We start from the raw sequence: 23,379 nt of genomic DNA on the forward strand, positions 1-23,379 counted from the left end.
ATGTTGCTCAGGCTGTTCTCTGACTCCTGGGCTCAGGCAATTCTCCTGGCTTGGCCTCCCAAAGTGCTGGGATTACAGGAGATCAGTTTTTTACATTGCTAACTCATCTTTTATGGGTCTAATGGGTAACTGACATGAAAACTACCTGAAGAATCTGTATAAAGCAGTCAGGAACAGACCTGTTCTGTGGTGAATTTCCCAAATGTAGAACCCTCTCTGGCTTCTGCGGCCATGTATGTTTACAGCAGCTCTGATGTAGGACTGGTTGCTACCAGTGTGGCAGATGTGAGCTTTCTCTTGAACATCTGGTTGGTAGTATATGGAGGATCCCTTTGCCTAGCTAAGGAATATGAGGACTAATTTACATGATCTAAAGAGGTTGGAGATTCATTGCATTATCCTGTGCAATAATGACATGAGACAGTGCTCTGTTTGTGAATGGGGCCACTGGAGAAGGAAAATCTGGTCTTTATCCGAGTCTCATGGGATGACTCGCAGGCTTTAGCAGACTCCCACTGGGTTTTGGTATAATTATTATACTCTGGGCTGCATCCTGAGGATATCAGGTTCATGAAAAAGTGATTCTGGGACAAGGTGACTCAATCTGGAGGGAGAGCTAGCAGGCACCAACTCCTGGAGAAGCGGATCATTTTGGATGCTAGGACTCAAATCTTTGCCAGGTCAATATTCCTCAAGCTGTTTTTCCCCACCAATATTTTTTTTTTCCTCTTGAAGTCAGAGGACTGAATGTCCTGAAATTGAAAGTATTAGGAAGGAGAGAAGAGAGCAGCATTCTGGAACACAGTACCTTTTCAGGTAGATGTGTGATTGGAAAGCAGCCTTGGCGGGTGCTCACTGCACTGCCTTTTAGGGCCCCTTCTCACTTACCTCTGTTCCTGTCTAGGGACTAAATTTTCTTTTCTCCCTAGTTTTCTAATTCCCAGTTGCCTCTGTCCCACTTAGGATAAACCTACTCATGTATGAGACATGTAATTTCTCTACTTCATGTCATTCTCAACCTTTTAAAATCTGAAGGCCATTCAGATGGGACAGAGGCTGTGAATATTCTCTCTTATCTATTGTTTACTTTCCCAGAAGTGTTTCCCAGAATTGGCAGGAAGGCTCATGCCAGCCTCAGAGGCTTTGATGACGTGATGGCTAATGCACTGTTAAAATCTACCAAGGTAAGAAGTAGATGTCGTAATGGTACAGAAATAAATCCCCCAGAGGGGAAGCTGGAGGACAATGTGAGGACCACGAAGGCCCATGAACCACAGCAAAAGATGCGTTTCTAGTGTTTCATCTCAGTCCTCTCACATTAGGGCAAATTAAATCTGCTTCCTTAAGTCCTGAAATACACTCAGAAAGAGGTCAAAGGACTAGTACCCTAAAGTTTGGGAAACTGTGTAGGACGTGCCCAGCAGGAAGCTTTAGGACAAGCAGCTATCCTGCACTTACCTTCCTTCTCCAGTCGTAAGCTATGGGACTTTGTAGTGTTAGGGTGAGATTAGGATAGGAACTCTTGATGGATAGGTGGGTATGTGGACTGATGAATGAATGAATCATCCGGATATGGGCACAAGTGGAAGACCACCCCTCCATGTCCTGCCCAGAAGAGTCCATGGCCTTCTGATTTAGTTCACTCCTGATCAACAACATGGAGAATGTACACATTATTTTATCTGCTCTTCTTTTTTTTTTTTTTTTGGTAAGATCAGAAAATGTGAAGAGAGGTGTCTCCTTGTTAAAGAAGACTAATAAAATTGTATGATTTTCTTCTTGACTTTTAGAGTCTGGCTCAAGGAAGTGTGAGTAACCCAGAGTTGGAAATTTGTCTAGTTGGAGACTTCATCCAATGGATGTCACTAAGGCATCTTGGTGGCCAACCCTGCCGTCATTCTTGTCTCAGTAACAAACCATGCCTGGCCTTTGCCTGGAACTGCTTTGTGACCTGCAGTCTTTCCTCTCCTCAGCTGCCCCATTTCTGATTGTAGGACTAGCTTTTATTTTTTTTTGCTTGGGGTCACACCTTCTCATAGCTTGATTTTTCTTTGATCTTTTCTCCTGATTAACAGAAGTTATTTCTGTGTGGAATGGAAGATTGTGAAATTTATCTTTGACTTAAAATGCCAGTCACTGTTTTGAAAGCTGCCAACACAATATTCCACTCCTAATTTAAAATGGTAAGAGAAGGCAATTATTCTCTTACTATAGTAGGATTTAGTTTGTATTGGACTATGAAGACTTGAAACTTGATCAGAATTTTGGCTTTGTAGTATGGAGAAACTGCCCAAATCAAAGAGTTCTAAATTTTTAGGGACTTTACTTGGGCACTTTATACATGGGCAATTGCCCTAGAAGAAAATGTGAGACCTTGCAACCCAAGCTGAGGAACTAACTGTCTTAGGAGAGATTGAAAGATGATTTAAGATGAAATATTCCAAGTTACCATATTCCTGCTTTTCCTTCCTATTTAATTTTTTACTTGCGTATGTCATGATGTCTTTTAGGACTAGGTCAGAACTTCTAAGCTTGGGGTGAGGGTTGGAGGAGGAGCACACATCCCTAACAGAATATGTCAGAATCTCACTGAAAGGAAGTGGAATTGGAAAAGCTTATTCAACGTAGTGTATTATTTTGCATTTGAAAAACAGCAGCACTAAAAGCAACAACAAAAATCTTACTGTTTCAAAATACTAAAGTGTCAATGTAGATGAAATTATCTTTGAAGGAAAAGATTCAAGTCTTAAGCCAAAATGCACGAGGCACTGAACTTTCTTCCTTTTGCCTGTAGGTGGAAGATGTGTCATGTTGATGTCAAAATCTGCATATCAAATACATAAATACATAGTAATCCTCCTGTAATATCAACAGTGCCACACTGTTCAGGTTTAATTGGTGTTTTCAACACTGCCAAAGGAGTGGTTAATGAGAGAGGTCATTTAAATTATCAGCTCACTGTCAAATACTCGTGACATAGAGCAAGGCAAAAAATGTTTTTAGTCATCTCAGTTCTAGGTTTCGCTGCCTTTGGTGCCTTAAGATCTTTTCTATATAGCAGATCAATCTTACCACCTCCATTGAGGCTGCTGGAGAAAAATCACAAAACTGCTTACATGTAGGCAACTGTGCATCATGGTCTTTGCCTCAGCGGGGCCTTCATTTCATCTAAAATTCATGTTATATGTTTCTGGTTCTCATCTTTTCCAGTTCCACATCTGAATCACTCCCCTCTCCTCGGGACCTTTCCTGTGACCTCACCCCACTGCTGCTCAGCAGATGATCTGGTCGTTTACCCCACAGGAGAGATGGATCTGTCGTGCGTGCATTCCTTCCAATTTGGCCTTTACACAGGCAATCTTCCCTGCCTTCTCAGAAATCCTGCCTGTTTCTGAGGAATGGCTGTGCCTCTTCCTGAGCAAGATGGGTCCTTTCTGGTGAATCTGAGATGCCGCCATTTCCACCCCCTTTGAAACTTTTCTTACCGTATGACACCCTCATAGCTCTTGCCTCCTTTCTTTGATCAGTTCTCTCTGGCCTAGAAACAGGGTCAGGAATTGCTCCTTTGATTCTTTATGCCCCCAAGTTCTGGAAAGAGTACCTGCACGCTCTTCAGATTCCTCTCCTTCTATTTGCTCAATCTACTGTGATCTGTCTTCTGACTGCCATTCCACTCATAGCCGTTGGCAAGGACCCCAGGGACCTTCTGGTTCCTAAATCCAGTGGACACTTTCAGGGCTTTTGGTTTTTCAACTTGCTTGAGTTCTCTGTAGCAATTAAAACTGTCTCCTTTGGTTTCTATGAATTTGCTCCTGGTTTGACCATACCTCTGGGTCCCCAGGCTCCTGTCAAGGATTCTCCTCCTCTGCCCATTCTTTAAATAATGATTTTTCGGGACTGTCTTTGGCCTATTTCTTTCTGTACATCATATTTTCTCTGGGCTTTTTCATACACTGTAGTAGCTTTACTGTCACCATACTCTGGTGATTTCCAAAGTCTAACTGTAGCTCAGAGCATCTCTCAGAACCTTGGCCCTATCATGCTATTTACCATATCTCTACCTGGATGCCACAGAGCTGTCTCAAACCCTGTATGTCCAAAATGATTTCTAATTTGTTTGAAGGAATCAATGCCTACTCAGTCTCTCCCGCAGAAATCTGAGGTCATCCTTCACTCTGTCCTTCATCCTTTTCATCTCACAAGCCATTATATACTGTGCATTATATTTCTTAAATATTTATCTGTTTCCTAGCTCCAGTTCTGTCATTTATTGCTTGGACCATTAAAAAGCCTCTTAATTGGTCTCATTATTTCTATCTTGCCTTCTTCTAATCTGTCTCTAACATTGTCACCAAGGAGTGCAGACCTTTCCATGTGGCTCCCTCCAGAGAAACACTTCATTGGCTCTCCATGGTCTGTACGAGAAAATCAAAGTTCTGAGTCTTGCTGCCTAAGCCTTTCGGTAATCTGCCCTCTGTCTATCACGCCACCCTTGTCCACTTCAGTTCCACACCTCCAACCCTGGGTTTGAATACTGTTGAAAAATCACAGTCCCTAGAATGTAGCCTGTTATTCCTGCAGCCCCTTAGCCCAGTGTTTGACACACAGTGTTTAGTAAACATGAAGAGGATTTCTTCTTTGCTACTGTCCATTGTGATTTGCATTCTTCACTAGGGAAAATGTCTAACATAATAAATGTATTATGGATTCTCAGATTGTGTTTGAAATGTGACTTAGTCTATTTACCTGTTTGATGAGTAAGTCTCTTCTCTGGGACCCTAACTATTGGTTAAGCTCATATGACTTCTAGAATGGTGAGCGCATTAACTCTAGCAATAAACTATTTTTAATTTCTATAAAACTATGATGAAAATTTTTTGTGAAAACAAATTTTTCATGCACTTTTTGCCTACTGATGTGAGTTTTGAGTCTTTCTGGCAGAGCAAGTTTGATCCTTCTTTATTGTGATGGTCCTTCCAGTGTTTGAGGATGACTGTGCTCTTTTCCTTGGGTCTTCTCTTCTCCCTGCTAATATACCGAATCATATCAAGTGTTCTTCTCATCGCGTAGTATCAACTCTCTTTGCCTTTTTGAGAGCTCCTTCTTTTGGCTCCAGATTTTCTGTGTATTTATGTGTTTACCAACTTGTTCACCTCTGAGAGCGTCCAGGACCACTTTCCTGATAGCTATTAAACTTTGTTAGTGCAGACTGAGATTACATTAGATGCTTTGGCAGCAACATCACTTCATTGGCTCATATTGACTGTCTGTTAAAGTCATCCCTTACTTCTACTTAAGGATGGAAACCACCCATTCCTAACATCTGTCTTGTTGCATTTTGGTTGAAAGTTGAATAATAAATCTGGTGCTAGTACAGTTATGTTTTTGTCCTAAATTTTATCCTTGTTGAATTTCATCTTGTTAAAGAAGGTCTTTTGTGAATCCTGATTCTGGTCATGTAAAATTTTCAACATTTTCTCTGGCTTTTTCTCAGTATAAGCTTATAAACTGGTGACGTTCAGTGGGGTTAGATAAAAATATCTATAAATAATAGATATTCTTTATTGAGCATTAACTATACGCTGGTCATCATAGCTTGGTATTTCCGTGTGTATCCTTGGTGGTTTCATACAACACTGTGAAGTAGGCACTATTAATACCGTTATCTTACATGTGAGCCACTCAATCAGATATAGGTCCTTCATGGTTGCCTGTGGAAGTCTTATTTTTCAGTTTATATTAATTTTCTTGTCAATATTTTTGATGGGAGTTTTTTTTTTTTTTGATGGGAGTTTTTAACCAGCTACCAACACTCCACTTAACTTGTACTAAAATCTAGTATGTACATTTCTTATAAAAACTCTATAGTATGATAAACTCTTTTCTTGTTACTTTAACCATTGTTAGTGAATTTTCTTGTTACTTTAAACATTAAGAAAACTGTGGAAAATATAGAAAGTTATAAAGAAGAAAATAATGATCACCCTTAATCTTATCATCCAGAAATAGCCACTATTAACTTTTTAACATAGTTATAGTCCTTTTACATATATACCTAATTTCATGTTTCTTATGCTTATCAATTCTTCCCTAGTTATAATGCCCAATTCTTCAAAAATGCAGTGTATTCTACTCCATCTTTCAAAGAAACTCTTATATAAGTGACAGGACAATATTAGTTAATACAGTGATTATATGTCCTTTAAATATTTATGATACTAGATTCCTCCAACTTTTGAAAAACAATACATTTACAATGAAAAATAACATATTTCCTATTACTTATATGTAGTATTGGTTTGTGAAATGAAATTGAATGATATTGAACAATTGGTAATACATGTGTGAATCTGTATACAATTTTATTTAAAACATATATCTTTGTTAATGACAGTGAAAAAGAAGAAATACTAGCACATTTTATGAACAACTAGTTTTAGAATAGAATAAAAAATCATTTTTCATTTAGAATAATTACTTTTGCTCCAAAGAAAATTTACCTCTTGAAGGAATCTGCATGGACTCTGACTTATTGGGTAACTACTTTGATACTTAGGTTTATTTATTAATATAACATTATAAATATATCTTGGGGAAAATATATGAGCTATGAAAATGTCTAGTAAAGCAAGAGATGTGTATCATTTATTTTGTTACTCAGGAAAATGAGTTCTTCATATATTCCTAAAGTATATTAGTTATCTTCCTTCTGCCCTACTTTTTAAAGGCATCAAGTACAATTTGTTACTTATGTCCTCTGTCCCAAAGAGGCTGTATGCTGTGTCTTTAACTTATCTTTGATTTGTTATTTGTGGACCTGGCTTGTCTATTCCGCTAAAAATTACATTTTTTAGGATCAAGTGTTGGGGCCTTGTTTTTTCATATTTTTGGGTGACCCCTGTTTAGTATGGGGCCTGTGTATCCCATGATTTCTTTGAGTGTTTATTGAGTTGAAGGGAGTATCAGAAGATGATTGAGATGGAACTTATCATCATCCTGGCTTCTAATACTGTCCCGATGAAGTAGATCAGGGGTCCCCAATCCCTGGCCTCGGACTGGTACCAGTTTGTGGCCTGTGAGGAACCGAGCCACACAGCAGGAGGTGAGCAACAGGCGAGGGAGCATTACCGCCTGAGCTCCGCCTCCTGTCAGTATCAACAGCAGCATTAGGTTCTCATAGGAGAGCAAACCCTACTGTGAACTGAACATGCGAGGGATCTAAGTTGCAAACTCCTTGTGAGAATATAATGCCTGATGATCTGTCACTGTCTCCCATCACCCCCAGATAGGACCGTCTAGTTGCAGGAAAACAAGCTCAGGGTTCCCACTGATTCTACATTATGGTGAATTGTATAATTATTTAATGATATATTACAATGTAATAATAATAATAGAAATAAAGTACACAATAAATGTAGTGTGCTTCAGTCATCCTGAAACCATTCCCCCCGCCACCCTCTGATCAGTGGAAAAATTATCTTCCATGAAACTGGTCTCTGGTGCCAAAAAGGTTGGGGACCACTGAAGTGGATGAATGCTTTAGTCAGACAGCTTTGGTCTACTGTTCACAAGCAGCTGAGTACCAATTATGCATTCAGCATTGTGCCAGATGCTTTGGACAAAAAGACAAATAAGGCATAGCTTCTGTCTCTAAGTCATGCACAGCCTGCTAAAGGAAACAATTATATAAAGAAATAAGTGCAGTGTAGCACAACACTTGCTCAAAGCCACACAGCCTGTGAGGGGCAGGACTGGGATTCAGTTTTTTTTTGTTCAACTCCACAGCTGCCAAGCCAAGATGCTTCCAGAACAGAAAAACTAGGAGTGCTGATAGTTTTTGCTCTACTCCTCAGAGCAAAACATCAGCCTTGCTCCATTAACAGAAAATGCACATCTTTCTTTTAAAACATTATTAAATTAAACATTTTGTTTTGTTTGCAAATTAGGTCCTCCAGAAACTGGGGAAAGCTGATGAGACAAAAGACGAACAGTTCGAAGAATATGTCCAGAACTTCAAACGGCAAGAAGTGAGTCCATTTGTTTCGTTTCTGGAGTGGGAAATGGTTTAAATGTGTTTGTGTCTTAGCATATAAGCAAAATGCATTAAGATTAAAAAAAGAATAGGTGGAGTTGGCACTAACTTGAGAGTAACACTTGCTAATTCTGTAGAATTTCCTATGGAAGATGGGAAAAGGCCATAGACAGTAGATTTTGGAATCCCAGGAGATAAAGACTCTGCTGTCCTGGATTGCTTTAGTTTTTTATTATACTTTATTTTTTGAAACAGAGTCTCACTCAGATTGCCCAGGTTGGTGTGCAGTGACACAATTTTGGCTCACTGCAGCCTCGACATCCTTGGACTCACGTGATCTTCCCACCTCAGCCTCCTGAGTAGCCGGGATTACAGGTGTACACCATCACATGTGGCTATTTTTTGTGTGTTTTTAGTGGAGATGGGGTTTCACCATGTTGCCTAGGATAGTCTTGAACTCCTGGACTCAAGCGATCCACCCACCTCGGCCTCCCAAAGTATTGGGATTATAGGTGTGAGCTACCAGGCCCAGTCTTGGACCACTTTAATACAGATGACTGGTCTATAGGAATGCTGGTGTTTCTGAAGATTTATATTTCATTGAACATTAGAAAAGCAGGAGTTTAACACTTCTGGTAAAATAACCTTAATTGTTGCATGCTTCAAGAGCATGCATTCGCAACAGGAAGTATACTAATACCTTCCCTAAGGGGCTGAAAATTGGTTCTTGGTGGGTGAAGAAAACTTTTTCAGTGTGTAAAGCAAAGATAAACATACATTAGATAAACAGATATATAGTATACTTATGATATTAAAATTTTACAGGTGGTGTAATTAGGAAAAAACGTCTTAAAAGACTCCTTGGGAAGGTGACAATGAAAAAAAAAAGGTTGAGAAACAGATTGTGATGTTTGTTCCTTTAGTGTATGTGTTTAACAGACATGTGAATATAGAAACTATTTTTAAACTACGTCTTGATCTCTAATGCTTGGATAATTGGCTAGAATATCTCTCTTTCGGTAACACACATAAGGGCTGGGGAGGGGAAGATAGGAGTGGGGCTGTCTGAGGTTAGAAGCCTCAAATCTAGAGATCATCTTAGAGATGGGGTGGGAAGAAGGAAGGCTGAGAAGGCCTTGGGAAATGGGGTTTGGGCATTATAATGTCTAATTATGTGGGGAACAATATAAGGACATGGATTTATTTTCCTGCTGTCATTGGAGCTACCAGTGTCCACATAAGGAATTATGGCCTCAGGGATGACACCAACAATGGGAAATCATCACAGGTTTTATTTTGCCCCCTTTGCTCCTGACCTTGGAGGTTTCTTTCTTCCATTTGTGTATCAGGGTTCCTGCTGTTTCTCTCACCAAGACATTCTATTTCTTTTCCTCGCCAAGAGGGATTATACATTTCAGCAGGTATGGAGCCAGGTAGATCACTTTTGCCAAAACACATTCCTGAATGTCTCCAGTTTCATCCCAAGACTAAGGGTTGGCAGATGTTATAGGTAGTCAGTTTACCATGAATGGGATATCAAACATATTCTATCTGAACATGAGAAAAGGGAGAGGGGAGCTGGAGAACAAACAGTAACAGAGAGAAAAACTGATCATGGCCAAATGAACAAATATTACAGAGAGCTTTGGCTTAATAAAGGTAGGAAAGAGAATTCCTAGGGAAATATTGGACTTGGGCCCACAGAATAAGCACTCTCCTACTCTCCTCCAGGAGAAAGGGTCTCCAAATCAACTTCTGTTCTCATCTGGTGATTTTTCACACATCTTCTGCATGTGGGTAACTCTCAAATAGATCATTGTCTTGGATCACAAGAACTTCCCATACACAAACTTGTCCATCAGTGCCCTGTGACTTTGCAGGCAATCCCAAATGTCTGCTCTAAAAGATTGGATTTAGACTGAAGAAGTGATTCATGTTTACAGTTTTCCCTACCTATGGATTCACATTGTACCCTTCGAAACCTTGTTTTCCTGTCTGGTGTATCCCCATGGAGCTAATTGATTCTTTGCTCTTGGAGTTTTTCTCTATCACTTCTATGGCACTTTGATGTTGTTAGCACCCCAGAAGGTTAACTTTGGAAGCATCAGGTTTAGTAATGCACTCATGCCCGGAAGCACTTTGCATTTTCTGATTACAGTGAATTTTCATTTTTTTTTTCAGCTTTCTTGACTGCCCCAGGTGAGGATTGTTTTTTGTCGAAGGTACCAGAAGGTACTAGAGAAATGTGCCATTGATTAAATCATCAACTACATTGGCAGAATGATCTGTGCCACTAGGAGCAGCAGAATGGGGTGACTTTAAACTGCTGTCCTGCTATGTGTTTTGGTCACTACATACAATATTCATTTTCAAATGTTATGGGGCATAGTATATTAGCACCCGTGAAGATTACCACCTTAGTTCTCCCAAGAATATTAGCAGTATTTAAAACCTGTGTGAAACTTCAAAACTTGGGGAAATTTGAATAAGCAATCCTATTTCATAAAAGGAAGGCAAATAGACTATAAATCTAGGAAATGTTATTTCTCAGGGAGTTTCTTGACCCCATTTGGTTCACTTTGAAAACATTTTTGCATCTAAAACATCTTGCATTTTCATATTTCATTTTGATATTTTTTTATCAGAAAGTTTATAATCATTATAGTGGAGTGAGAAAGGAGAGTGCCTTACCCCTGTTTTTATACAAGAGAGAGACAAGGAGAAAGGGAAGGAGGATAGAAGGAAGAGAAGGGGAGGGATTTACTTATTTTCTTTTGAAACATATTAAAGGTTGAGAAGTGTAGCCGAAGGCTGATTTTATTAATACTCTACCGAGAGAAGAATCCTCTTACCCCCAATATGTATTGGTGATCAATTTGTATGTGTTGCGTGTGCTGAAAAAGGAGTGGTGCTTATGTAGAAACATTAACCTAGAAGGAAGGATCTGCCAAGATTATGGTTACATCTGCAAGGTCTATTATTCTTAGTATTAATGTGATGGTGAATCAGTAATCTGAAGAGAAAGTATTATCTAAAGGCTACATACTCTAAAGGCATTATCTAACCTAGGAAACCTAGATTCCACATTTTTTCTATGAGTATATATATTTTATATCCCAAAAGATACTATTGATAGTATAAAATGAAACCATATTTGGATTTGTGCATTGTATTATAGTCCCCTGACCACACTCAAGTAGTGCTTAATAAAGAAGTAGACCATTCTAGGATGTTCTAGAATTATTCAAACATTTATGGGGGTTCGATTATCTTGCTTTTAGTTTCCTTTTACAAAATCATAAGATCCTTGTAGTTATTGATATATTCCTTGCTTGTTCATGTTGGAAACAAAAGTGGCTGAAAGGTCTGTGTTTGAACTCTGGCTTGGGGCTATGCTTTATTTTATCCCAACCCTAAGTTTTCCTTTTGATCTCAAACTTCTTTTCCTTTAACATGGTTTGTGTGAGGCTGAGAGCATCGATAAAGGGTCTGTACATACTTTCTTTTGTCCATTGGACTCCCAATTGCTGTTGCTTTTGTGGTCCACGTTTCATAAACTACTTAATTAAAACAAGGAGAGCCTGGCACTGTGATACATGCCTGTAGTTCCAGCTACTCAGCAGGCTGAAGCTGGAGGATCACTTGAGCCCAGGAGTCCTGGGTTGTCATGTGCTATGCTGATTGGGTGCCCGTACTAATTTCAGCATCAATATGGTGACCTCCCAGGAGCAGGGAACCACCAGGTTGTCTAAGTAGGGGTGAACCTGCCCAGGTTGAAAATGGAGCAGGTCAAAACTCCACACCTGTGAATAGCCTCTGCACTGCAGTCTGGGCAACACGGTGAGAACTCATTTCGGAAGGGAGGAAGGGAAGAAGGGAGGAAGGGAAGGAGGGAAGGAGGGAGGAAGTAATTAGGAGTAGTGCATTAGGGAATAGAATGAACTCTTCTACAGAGAACTTGGAATTTTCCATGACAATGCATGCTAAGGAGAGCAAGGATTGTAGAAATCCAGCAGAAAGAACAAAATCTGATTTCATTTCCTCAGAGGGCCTTTCTTCCCTGTTCTATTTTCCGTCTGTTATGAAAGCTGCTAACAAGTAGCAAAATTGACTGGTGTGAACATCACCTGCTTTCAGTTCTACCGGTTTTCTGCTGACAGGTCTGTTAATGAGCAGAAAAAAAGGTCCCCTGTGGGAGGAAGGTCCTTGGTTTCTTTCCCTCCTTCCTGCTAATAAACTCGCCCAGTAAGATGCTGCACCTGTGGCAAGTGTGCTAATTAAAAGATGATACATTGAGGGCTGGTTGAGTCTAGATAACCAACTATTTGGTCACATTTTAGTGAGTGCAGGTGTGAGCACCCTCATCTAGGTCCCGTCTAAGAACAATAGTTCAAATAAAGGAAAGAGAGCTTTGATTCTCCTTCTGGCATCTCCATAGGCTTCCATTCCCTCGTTGAAATACCATAGCAGTGTTGTGTGGCTCCTCCTGGCCATGACTGAGTGATGGGCTAACTTTTGTGTAATATGATCCAATAAGAGAAGAAACCCTGGGACCTTGAAGTCCTCTCCAGTGGTGAGAATTCAGACCAGCCTCCCATGAGTAGGATGCTCTAGCAGCTGTTTAAAGCTGGGCCATGTCTTCTCCTTACACTGAACTCACCCCTCTTGGGCACGCGGATCCTGTTTTATTGCTTTCATGTTTTTATTTCCATGGGAGCTAGTGCTTTGCAAGTAAACTTAACAAATACTTGCTAAACTTGAAGCTGAACGAGTGGCAGAAATTATCACTTTGAATGCATTCCTAGAGTACGTTTTTATTTCTGGGATGGAAGAGATGTTGTATATGGTATGTATTTTTGTAAGCAGTTTCATGACATTTTCAAGAACCTAGTATATGTACATATAAATGACTAAAGAGAAAAATTTTAGAAGTTTTAAGAAAGAATGTAAAATAAAGGTATACTGCCACTGTATATATGTTAATATGTGGATAAAATTTTAATTTATGAAAACTTATACTTACCTTAAGAAGCTTTTTGCAATTTGTTTGAGCAGAGAGGCCTAGTATATACCTTAGAACATTTATTTTTGCCACAGATAACCATGATGTTAGTATATTAATGTATCTACCTTTCATTAAATATTAATCTTGACTGTCTTGTGATATAGCTACTGCCTTGATTAAATGTGATCCCATAAGATCTGTTTCAAATAATGATCCAATTCCAAATGGCAATGTGGAGAGCCTCATTTGGCCTACACAGCATCCTGTCAGGTTACTAGACCTTCTGGATTCTGAATAAGAACCTAAGTTGGCAAGTTTTGTGCCCTCCAGAGCAGTGTTTTTCAAACATTAGCTGCATTGAAGTTACCTAGAAGGTGTTGGTACAGCAGGTCGCACCTAGCAGCCTGTGCTGTACCAATGCCTTCCAGGTGACTTCAATGCAAGTGATGTCTGGGGCAAGGCCTGAGAATCTGCATATCTGACAAGTTCCTAAGTGATGCCAGTGATGCTGGTCCGGGGACAACACATTGAGGACCAATGCATTGTATCTATTCATGCAAATTTTTACAAGTGTTTCCTCTGGTTTGTCCTTAAAAATTCTAATTCTATGTTTGATGTCTATTTTTAGTGTCTATTATAAATATGGATAAAGATTTGGTGGCTATGTTCTGGATTATCTGCGATCTGCACAGATCAAATAAACTAAGATGATCTGATATTTAACAGCCATGATTTTTGAGTGCAGTGATGGAGCTCGCTTCCTTCCAAGGTTGTAGAGCTGGGCGGCTGGATGCCCTGTTAAGAAATGAATGTCCCTGCTCACACCTTGATGAGAAGGAGTTTCATGAAGCTCTTTTAAGATAGTCTGGTTTAATAGGGGAAGTTATAGAAAGTATTAGAACTCTGGACGTAGGGTCCTGGGGAAAAAAAAATGATTATCTGGGAAATCAGGTTTGGCGAATACAAGGCCTTGGAAATGAAAGTGTCTGGTCCTGAAGTGCCGAGGCAATGCTGGAAGGGAAATTTATAGCATTAAATGCTTACATTAGAAACAAGGAAAGGTCTCAAATCAATAATCTAATTTCCTACCTCAAGAAACTTGAAAGGGAAGAAAATAAACCCAAAGCAAGCAGAAGGAAGGAAATAAAAAAGAACAGAAATCATTGAAACTGAAAACAGGGAAACAACAGAGAAAATAAATGAAACAAAAGGCTGATTCTTTGAAAACAATCAATAAAATTAATAAACCTCTAGCAGGACTGACAGGAAGAAAAAAGACACAAATTACCCACATCAGAAATGAAACAAAGGCTATTACTATAGCTTCTGTAGCCATCTAAAGGATAATAAGGGAATTCTATGAGCAACGTTACACTGCAGATTCGACAACCACAAGGGATCAATTCCTTTACAATCACAAACTACCAAAACTTAATCAAGGTGAAGTAGACAATTTGAATAGTTTAATAAGTATTAAAGAAAGTGGATTTGTGATTTAAAATCTGAAAAAAATTTCCACACCCTCTGATAGTTTCACTGGAAAATTCTAGCATTTAAAGAATTAATATCAATTTTACATAATCTTTTTCAGAAAATAGAAGAGGAGGGAGCACTTCTCAACTGATTTTATGTGGGCTGTATTACCTTGATACCAAAACCAGACAAGAGTAGTATAAAAAGAGAAAACTGCAGACCAACATGTCTCATGAAGTTACATATAAGAATCCTTCAAATATCAGCAAATGAAGTCTAACAATGTATAAAAAGAATTACACAACTTTGCCAAGTAGGATTTATTCAGGATATGTGAGACTGGTTTAACATTCCAAAATCAATCAATGTAATTTACCATATAAACAGGGTAAGGAAAAATATCATATGATTATATCAATTGATGTAGAAAAAAATTGTGACAAAATTCAACACCTATTCCACAATAAAAATGCTCAGCAAGTTATGAATAGAAGAGAATTACTCATCTCAGTAAAGAACATCTACAAAGAAACCTACAGCTAATACAATTAATGGTAACAGACTGAATGCTTTTCTCCAAAAATTGGAAACAAGGCAGGGATGTCCATTCTCGCCAATGCTATGCAGTGTAGAAATGGAAGTCCTAGCCAGTACAAGAAGGAAAATGAAAGGAAACAAAAGGCGTACAGCTTATAAAGAAATTACACTCATTTTATCTGCAGATGACGTAATTATGTACATAGAAAATCCCAAGACATCAACCAAAATACTACTGTAACAAATAAATGAGTTCAGTGAGGTCACAAGATATAAGATCAACACATAAGTATCAATCACATTTCTATATACTAATAGTGAACATGTGGAAATCAAAATTAAAAACACAACATTTATAGTCACTCCAAAGAAAATGAAATATGTATGTACACACTAAACAAAACACATAGAGGATCTATATGCTTAAAATTATAAAATACTACTGAAATACATAAAAAAGAACTGAATACTTGGAAAGATATACTATATTCATGGATTTGAAGACTCAACACAGTGAACATGTCAGTTCTCACTAAATTAACCTATAGGTTTAATGCAATTCCTTGAAATTTCTATAGCACATAGTTTTATGATCATAGATAAACTTATTCTAAAATTTATATGGAAATGCACAGGCCCTATCATAATTAAAACAGTGACAAAGACAAAGTAGGAGGAAAAATTCTACTCAAATATTAAGACCTACTACATAGGTAAAATAATCAAGACATTGTATTGCCAGAGGGATAGACATGTAGATTAATAGAACAGAATAGGTGACCAAGAAATAGACCCACACAAATATGCTCAACTGATTTTTGACAAAGGTTTAAAAGCAATTGAATGGAAGAAAGATAACCTTTCAACAGATAATGCCATAGTAATTGGCATCCAGAGGCCAAAAAGATGAACTTTGACCTAAAACTAACCCTTATACAAAATTAACCTAAAATAGATCAAGAACTTAAATATAAAACATAAAGCTTTAAAACTTTTGGGAAAAATAGGAGAAAATCTTTGGGATCTAGGGTTAGGCAAAGAGTTCTTAGATTTGCTACCAAAAGCACAATACAAAAGAGGAAAATGTGATAAATTGGACCTCATGCAAATTAAAAACTTCCTTTGCGGCCGGGCGCGGTGGCTCAAGCCTGTAATCCCAGCACTTTGGGAGGCCGAGACGGGCGGATCACGAGGTCAGGAGATCGAGACCATCCTGGATGACACGGTGAAACCCCGTATCTACTAAAAAAATACAAAAAACTAGCCGGGCGAGGTGGCGGGCGCCTGTAGTCCCAGCTACTCGGGAGGCTGAGGCAGGAGAATGGCATGAACCTGGGAGGCTGAGCTTGCAGTGAGCTGAGATCCGGCCACTGCACTCCAGCCTGGGCGACAGAGCGAGACTCCGTCTCAAAAAAAAAAAAAAAAAAAAAAAAAAACTTCCTTTGCAAAAGAGCTGTTAAGAGAATGAAAAGACAAGCTATGTACTGGGAGAAAATATTTGCAAACTACATATCCAAGAAAGGACTAGTATCCGGAATACGTAAAAGAAACTCTTAAAACTGCATAGTAAAAAAATTTAAACAGTTCCATTAGAAAATGGGCAAAAAATATGAATAGCGGCCGGGTGCAGTGGCTCATGCCTGTAATCCTAGAACTTTGGGAGGCTGAAGCAGGTGGATCACTTGAGGTCAGGAGGTCTAAACCAACCCAGTTAACATGACGAAACTCCGTCTCTACCGAAAATAAATAAATAAATAAAAATAGCCGGGCATGGTGGTGGGTGCCTGTAGTCCCAGCTACTGAGGCTAAGGGGGAAGAGTTGCTTGAACCCTGGAGGCAGAGGTTGCAGTGAGCTGAGATCATGCCACTGCAGTCTAGCCTGGGTGACGGAGTGAGATTCTGTCTCAGGAAAAAAAAAAAAAAAAAAAAAAAAGGAACCATGGATAGATATTTCATTGCAGTAGATATGTGGCTGGCAAAGAATAATATGAAAAAAATTTTAACACGTATTTAACCATCAGAGAAATGCAAATTAAAACCACACAAGAAATCACCATACACCTCTCAGGATGGCTAAAATAAAAACTAGTGACAGTGCTAAATGCTGGCAAGGATTTGGAGAAACTGAATCACTCATACATTATGTGAAATGACTCATAGCCACTGTGGGAAACAGTCTGGCTATTTCTTAAAAAATTAGACATGTATACCATACAATCCAACAACTGCACTCTTATACATTTATCCCATAGAAATGAAAACTTATGTTCTCACAAAAAAATTGTTCACAAATGCTCATAGCAGCTTTATTTATAGTAGCTCCAAATTGGCAACACCCCAGATGGCCTTCAAGGGGTGAATAGTTAAACAAACTGGAGTATATCCATACTATGGAATACTAGTAAACAATGAAAAAGAAATAACTATGGCCACACACCCAAGCCTGCTTGAATCTCCAGGGAATTATTCTGAGTGAAAAAATCCAATTCTAAAAGGTTGTATACTGTAGGATTCCACTTACGTAACTCTTTTGGCATGGCAGAATTGCAGAAGTGGAGTAAAGTTTGGTGATTGCCAAGAATGAGTGATGGGGGTTGGGGTGGATGTGGTTATAAAAAGTCAATACGAGGGATTCTTGTCCTGACTAGAAAGTTCTGTATTCTGACTGTGGTGATGGATACATGAACCTACACATGTGGTAAAATTGCATAAAACTAAACACATGCACACGCACACAAGCACAAATAATATGGGTAAAACTGGGAGAAGCTGAATAAGATGGGTAGATCGCATCTATGTTGTGACATTGTACAATAGTTTTACAAAATGTTGCTGTCAAGGAAGACTGAGTACAGGATGCAAAGTCTCTCTCTCTCTCTCACTATATATATATACACACACACACACAACACATATATACACAACTGTATATAGTTATATATATATATAATTGTGTATAGTATATAGATTATATATATATATAATTGTGTATATATACACACAACTACATATATACACACACACAACTGCAAATGATTCCATAATTACATCATTATAACGTCAATTAAAATATATCCCCTTTCACAGGCTTACCTAGAAAAGCATACTGCCTCACTACCTCTGTCAGAACAAACACACTTGAAGGCAGAAGCCACAGATTCATGTTCTTGCTGAGATGGGTCAGGGAACATAAACAAGCTAAGTAGACAAGGTATAAAACAGTAAGGAGTGGTGAGGACTGTGCTGAAGCAGCTGTCAACTCCAGTGCACACAAGTCACAGGAGGATGTGGGCTCCACGTTGGTACATCAGATTTTCAAGAAAAGATTAAATTCATATTTTAATAAAATTTCCCAATTTTATTTTGTATATTTTAAATTTAGAAGTAATTTTAACCTTACAAAAAGCTATAATAATAGTATACAGAACTGCTATGTACCATTCACCTAGACTTCCCAATTACTTTATCATTCTATCTAAACATGGATGCATCCATGCCTCCATGCCTGCATCCATGTATACATCCATCCATTAGTATCCAAAAACAACACTATCCTACACAGCCATAGTTCCTTCTGTCAAAGTCAGTGAATTGCCATTGATCCCACATTACTGTCTAATTCACAGATCCTCAAATTTTGCCTATGACAAAACTTTTGCTGTGCGGAAGACGATGAAAAGACAAGTTAGAGGCCCAGAGAAAATGTTTGCAACATATGCCCTAATTGTATTTTTTAAAGAGCCTGTATGCAATACAGGGTCATGTGTTGCCCCTAGTTGTCAGGTTTCATTAGTTTCTTTAAACTAACTCTCTTGGAAGAATGTTTCAGCGTTCTCTTGCCTTGCATGATCTTGACATTTTTTAGTACTGCCCAGTGTTTATTTGTAGAGTGTCCCTCACTCTGGATTTGCCTGATACTTTTCTCATAATTAGCTTCATGTTAATAATTAGCTTCTGGGAAGGTTACTACAAAAGTAAGTGATGCCCAGTGTATGCTGTCAGAACACACATCATGTTTATTTGTGCCACTGCTAGTGATGTTAACTTTTATCACTTTGTGATGACACAGCTCAACAGATGATATGCCAGGTATCTCTAGTAAGATAAGATGATATCTGCCAGGTATCTCTAGTATAGAGTTAATACATAAGTATTTTCTCTATTAAAATTAATAAATATTTAATGAGTAATATTAATAAATATTTTGCGGGGATTAGTTTGAGACTGTAAATGTCCTGTTTCTCATCAAACTGTCACCTACTAGTTTTATCCACTAATGCTTCTTCTTTAAATCAGCTATTACTCTGATGCTTGCTACATTGTGAATTATTTTGAATTCCTTTTAAACTTATTAATTAGCATTCTGCTCAATGGTAACATTTTTGAGTATTGTGACGTTGTACAATCATTTTGCAAAATGTTGTTATCTCTGCCCTCACTCCTGGTAAAAATGTTTCTTTCTTAATTAATTAATTATATCAGCATGTGCTTATGGATTCCTACGTTATTTGTTGGGTTATAATTCATTATTATTAGTCGTTTTGGAGTGCAGTTGCGCCAAATTTAGCCAGTGGAAGCTCCTAGGAGTTGACTCCTTTGTCCTTTTGACAGATCTGCTTAATTCTCTGACAATATTTTTACCTTTTTGGTACTAGATGTTTCAGGATCTCGTTGTGCTTCCCTTGCCCACATAGCTTGGAATCAGCTGTTTTTCCAAGAAAGCCTGGTTTCTTGGAAAAATCTTGGTGGAGATTGGGATTTAGAAACCAGTATCTGGGTTCCAGGTATATTCTTTGCTCCTAGGGTATCATGCTTCTAGGCCTTCTAAGTGGACAGAATATATATGTGTGTAAACACACACACACACACACAACACATGTCTATATACAAGTATTTCTACACACAGACATCTATATTATCTATCTATCTGAAACCATGACCCTTCTAACTGCAGTTCAGTATCTCCTGCTTTATTTGGGCTCTCCCCTCCACTCCTTTATTTTTTATTTTTTATTTTTTTTGAGACGGAGTTTCACTCTTGTTGCCCAGGCTGGAGTGCAGTGGTGCGATCTCCGCTCACTGTGACCTCCGCCACCTGGTTTCAAGCGATTCTCCTGCCTCAGCCTCCTGAGTAACTGGGATTACAGACGCCTGCCACTACGCCCGGCTAATTTTTGTATTTTTAGTAATGATGGGAGTTTCACTGTGTTGGCCAGGCTGGTCTCAAACTCCTGACCTTGTGATCCGCCTGCCTTGGCCTCCCAAAGTGCTGGGATTACAGGCGTAAGCCAATGCGCCCGGCTGGGCCTTCCCCCTTTCTAGATTTATACCTTCCTCTTTGAGAGTGAGAAACCTGCTTTCATTATCTTCAATATATGTATATTTATTTGCACAGTCTCCTTTATGTAACCAGCCTCCTGACCATGTGGGCCATATCTTTGTCTCCTGTGCTGCACCAGTCCAGGGTCCCCTGCTCTCTAGCTCTCTAGCTATGGGCTGATTCATACCCTACACTTTCATTCATACCTACACTTTCCCCTTCTCTCCCCTCTGGAGGCTTGCTGACCAAGAATCCCTGCCCACTTAGTGCCCTAGCCGAGTTCCCGCTTGCTGATGGTATGCCTGCTGCATTCTCTCTGCCCTCACTCCTCGCACCATGCCTTCTGAGAGTCTCCCTGCTATACTCACTCACTCTGACTGTGCATCACAGGAAGTATCCCGCTTATTTAAAATACTGGCACCTAAGTCAATTTCATGATGGAGTTTGTAAAATAAATCAATGTCTATAGAACACATTTGACCCATGGGCTATAACAATACTAAACCTACAAACATTATTACACATATAAGTGTACTAAAGGATAAGCATTATTAATGTCCTGAGGAAAAGATAACAGTTAATATATGGCCATATTAACTTAGTGAGCAGTTTGCTTTTTAGACTTTAATAGGATGGCAGTTATCAATTTAAAATGTATGGTTTGTTTGCGTTTACTCTAAAAGAATTAAAATGTGGTTCTTGACTTTTGGAAGTACAAGATCCTTGCTTGAGGTCTCTTTTGTCGTTACCTCATGCAGTGACCCCACAGGTCCCAAGCAGCTCATTGTAACCAGTGTTACTCTACCTTATCAGGAATTTCCTATGGTAACTGTAGTAATAAACTTCATAGGGTGGTAGATTTGGCCTTAATTATCCCTGTTCCACTGTGGCCGCTGAGGGAAATCTCAGTAGAATTTTCAACACTGGGATAAGGGTCACCCATGCCATGGCAGTACAAATTACAGGTTTATTATATATGGAGCATTATTCTTTCTGTTGTTGATTTTTAATACTTTTATATAAAACAGGCATTATTCCAGTCATGTGTTTGAGAAAAGGAGGGTAGAAAAATAATATATTTAAGTCAATAGTGGCTTCACAGGGCTCTTTATAATCACAGTGGTCGAAGTATTTGAAATGCAGTGTCACAGTAGTCATTACATTCATTTAACGGTATGTTATTAAGTGTGGGATTAAATGGCTGGTTGTCTTCATGTTTAGTTTACTGTCCACTGTTAGACATCTTTTAGCAGAGCATAACAAGCCTAAAATTGGATCAGGCTTATCATTGGGTCCTTTATATAATGTGCAAGGGTGTTAAATGGAGAGAAAAGAAAATGTCTTGGTGCTGGTTTAAGACCCACCAAGGTTTTAAATAGACATGGCAACCCATGGGGACAGAATTCTGGTGACATTTCAGCAAAGATTGTATATGGGAAGCACCTACTGAATGTCTGGGTCTCAGATACACAGATACACAGCTACATTACTATCATGTAAGAAAACTGGATAATAAATAACGTACTACTGAAGTATACAGACGAAGAGAGACTCCTGACTGAGGGGATGGGAATCCCTCCAACAGAGAGTGAAAAGTCTGTAGATCAAGAAAGCAACATAGAAATGGGGTGGAGGATAATATTTCCTTTCCTTTAATGAAGTATTAAGAAAAAAAGAGACGATGCATGGAGGGGTATGTTCTACTCAATCTGCACTTTTCCAAAAATCTCTCTCTACCTTTTTCCATTTGTTAAAAAATGTATCTGACTCCACACATACTTTTTTTTTTTTTTTGAGATGGAGTCTCGCTCTGTCACTCAGGCTGGAGTGAAATAGCGCTGTCTCTGTTCACTGCAACCTCTGCCCCCTGGATTCAAGCGATTCTCCTGCCTCAGCCTCCTGAGTAGGTGAGATTACAGGCACCTGCCACCATGCCTGGCTAATTTTTGTAGTTTTAGTAGAGACAGGGTTTCGTCATGTTGGCCAGGCTGGTCTCGAACTCCTGACCTCAACTGATCGACCTGCCTTGGCCTCCCAAAGTGCTGGGATTACAGGTGTGACCCACCACACCTGACCCACACATACATTTTAACACAGAAAAATCTCTGACCTCTTGTCTGGGGTAGTTTCCTTAAGATACCCTCTTAGGAATATATATTTACATGACTTGGAGCAAATTCTACTTGTTTGGAATTTTTCTTTATTCAGTGCCCACTCTATAGGACACAAATTATTTGTACCTAGAGATTGCTTTGGGCTTTCTCTCACATTCATAGCACTCAGTCTTTCTTTGGCCATCCATAAGGATTTGATCACACTTCCCCTTTTAGTTTTTGGCGGAACTCAACTGCCTAACAGCCAAATAAGTGGCTTTTCTCTTTAGGGATCCCGTTAAGGGGGTTGATATGAATTGAGATGCTCTGATGTAATTAAAAGCAGAAAAGAAGTTGCTACAATGAATAGTTGGTGGTCTATGTCTGTAGTGTAATTTGGGGACTGAATTGCTGGCTTTCAAACTCTTTTCCACTTCCCTCACTGCAACTACTTCCTTATCATTTGAATGCCCTTCCTTCCTGGATCTCCCTTCTCCTTATGCTCAAGTCCCATCCTTCTTTAAGGTCAACTCACAAGGAATATTCTAGTGGTATTTTCCCCATCCCCTCAGTCAGGAGTCTCTTTTCCTCTGTATACTTCAGTAATATGTTATTTGTTATCCAGTTTTCTTACATGGTAGTAATTTAACTGTGTATCTATGTTCTTATTAAATTGTGAAATATTTAAAGGAAGACTCAACATTTAGTCATTTTTACAAACCTTCAATGGCTTCTAGTACTTGCTAGGTACCTAATAAGTACATCCTAGTTTTGACTTGCCTGCTTGTCACACTTATTCTCTGTATTTACCCTTTGCTTTGTGTTATTATGTACTGCCTCACTCATTTAATATCAAAGCCCCTCTTTTTAAAAACTCTATGTAAACTTTATGACTATACATGCAAAACATTTATAAATG

At 38.8% G+C, this 23,379-nt stretch overlaps 1 protein-coding gene across 3 annotated transcripts in view; it reads left to right on the plus strand.

Annotated features, from left to right (window-relative positions):
• Window positions 1–23,379, plus strand: part of AMPH (amphiphysin) — a 253,826-nt gene that overhangs the window by 83,495 nt on the left and 146,952 nt on the right. For all 3 annotated transcript variants that reach the window (XM_025380451.1, XM_025380452.1, XM_025380453.1), the window contains exon 2: window positions 7,947–8,027. In XM_025380451.1, the coding sequence (XP_025236236.1) occupies window positions 7,947–8,027 (81 nt within the window). The remainder of the gene's footprint in view (window positions 1–7,946; window positions 8,028–23,379) is intronic.

Source organism: Theropithecus gelada, chromosome 3 (genome assembly GCF_003255815.1).
Source record: "Theropithecus gelada isolate Dixy chromosome 3, Tgel_1.0, whole genome shotgun sequence".
NCBI classification, from domain to species: Eukaryota; Metazoa; Chordata; class Mammalia; order Primates; family Cercopithecidae; genus Theropithecus; species Theropithecus gelada.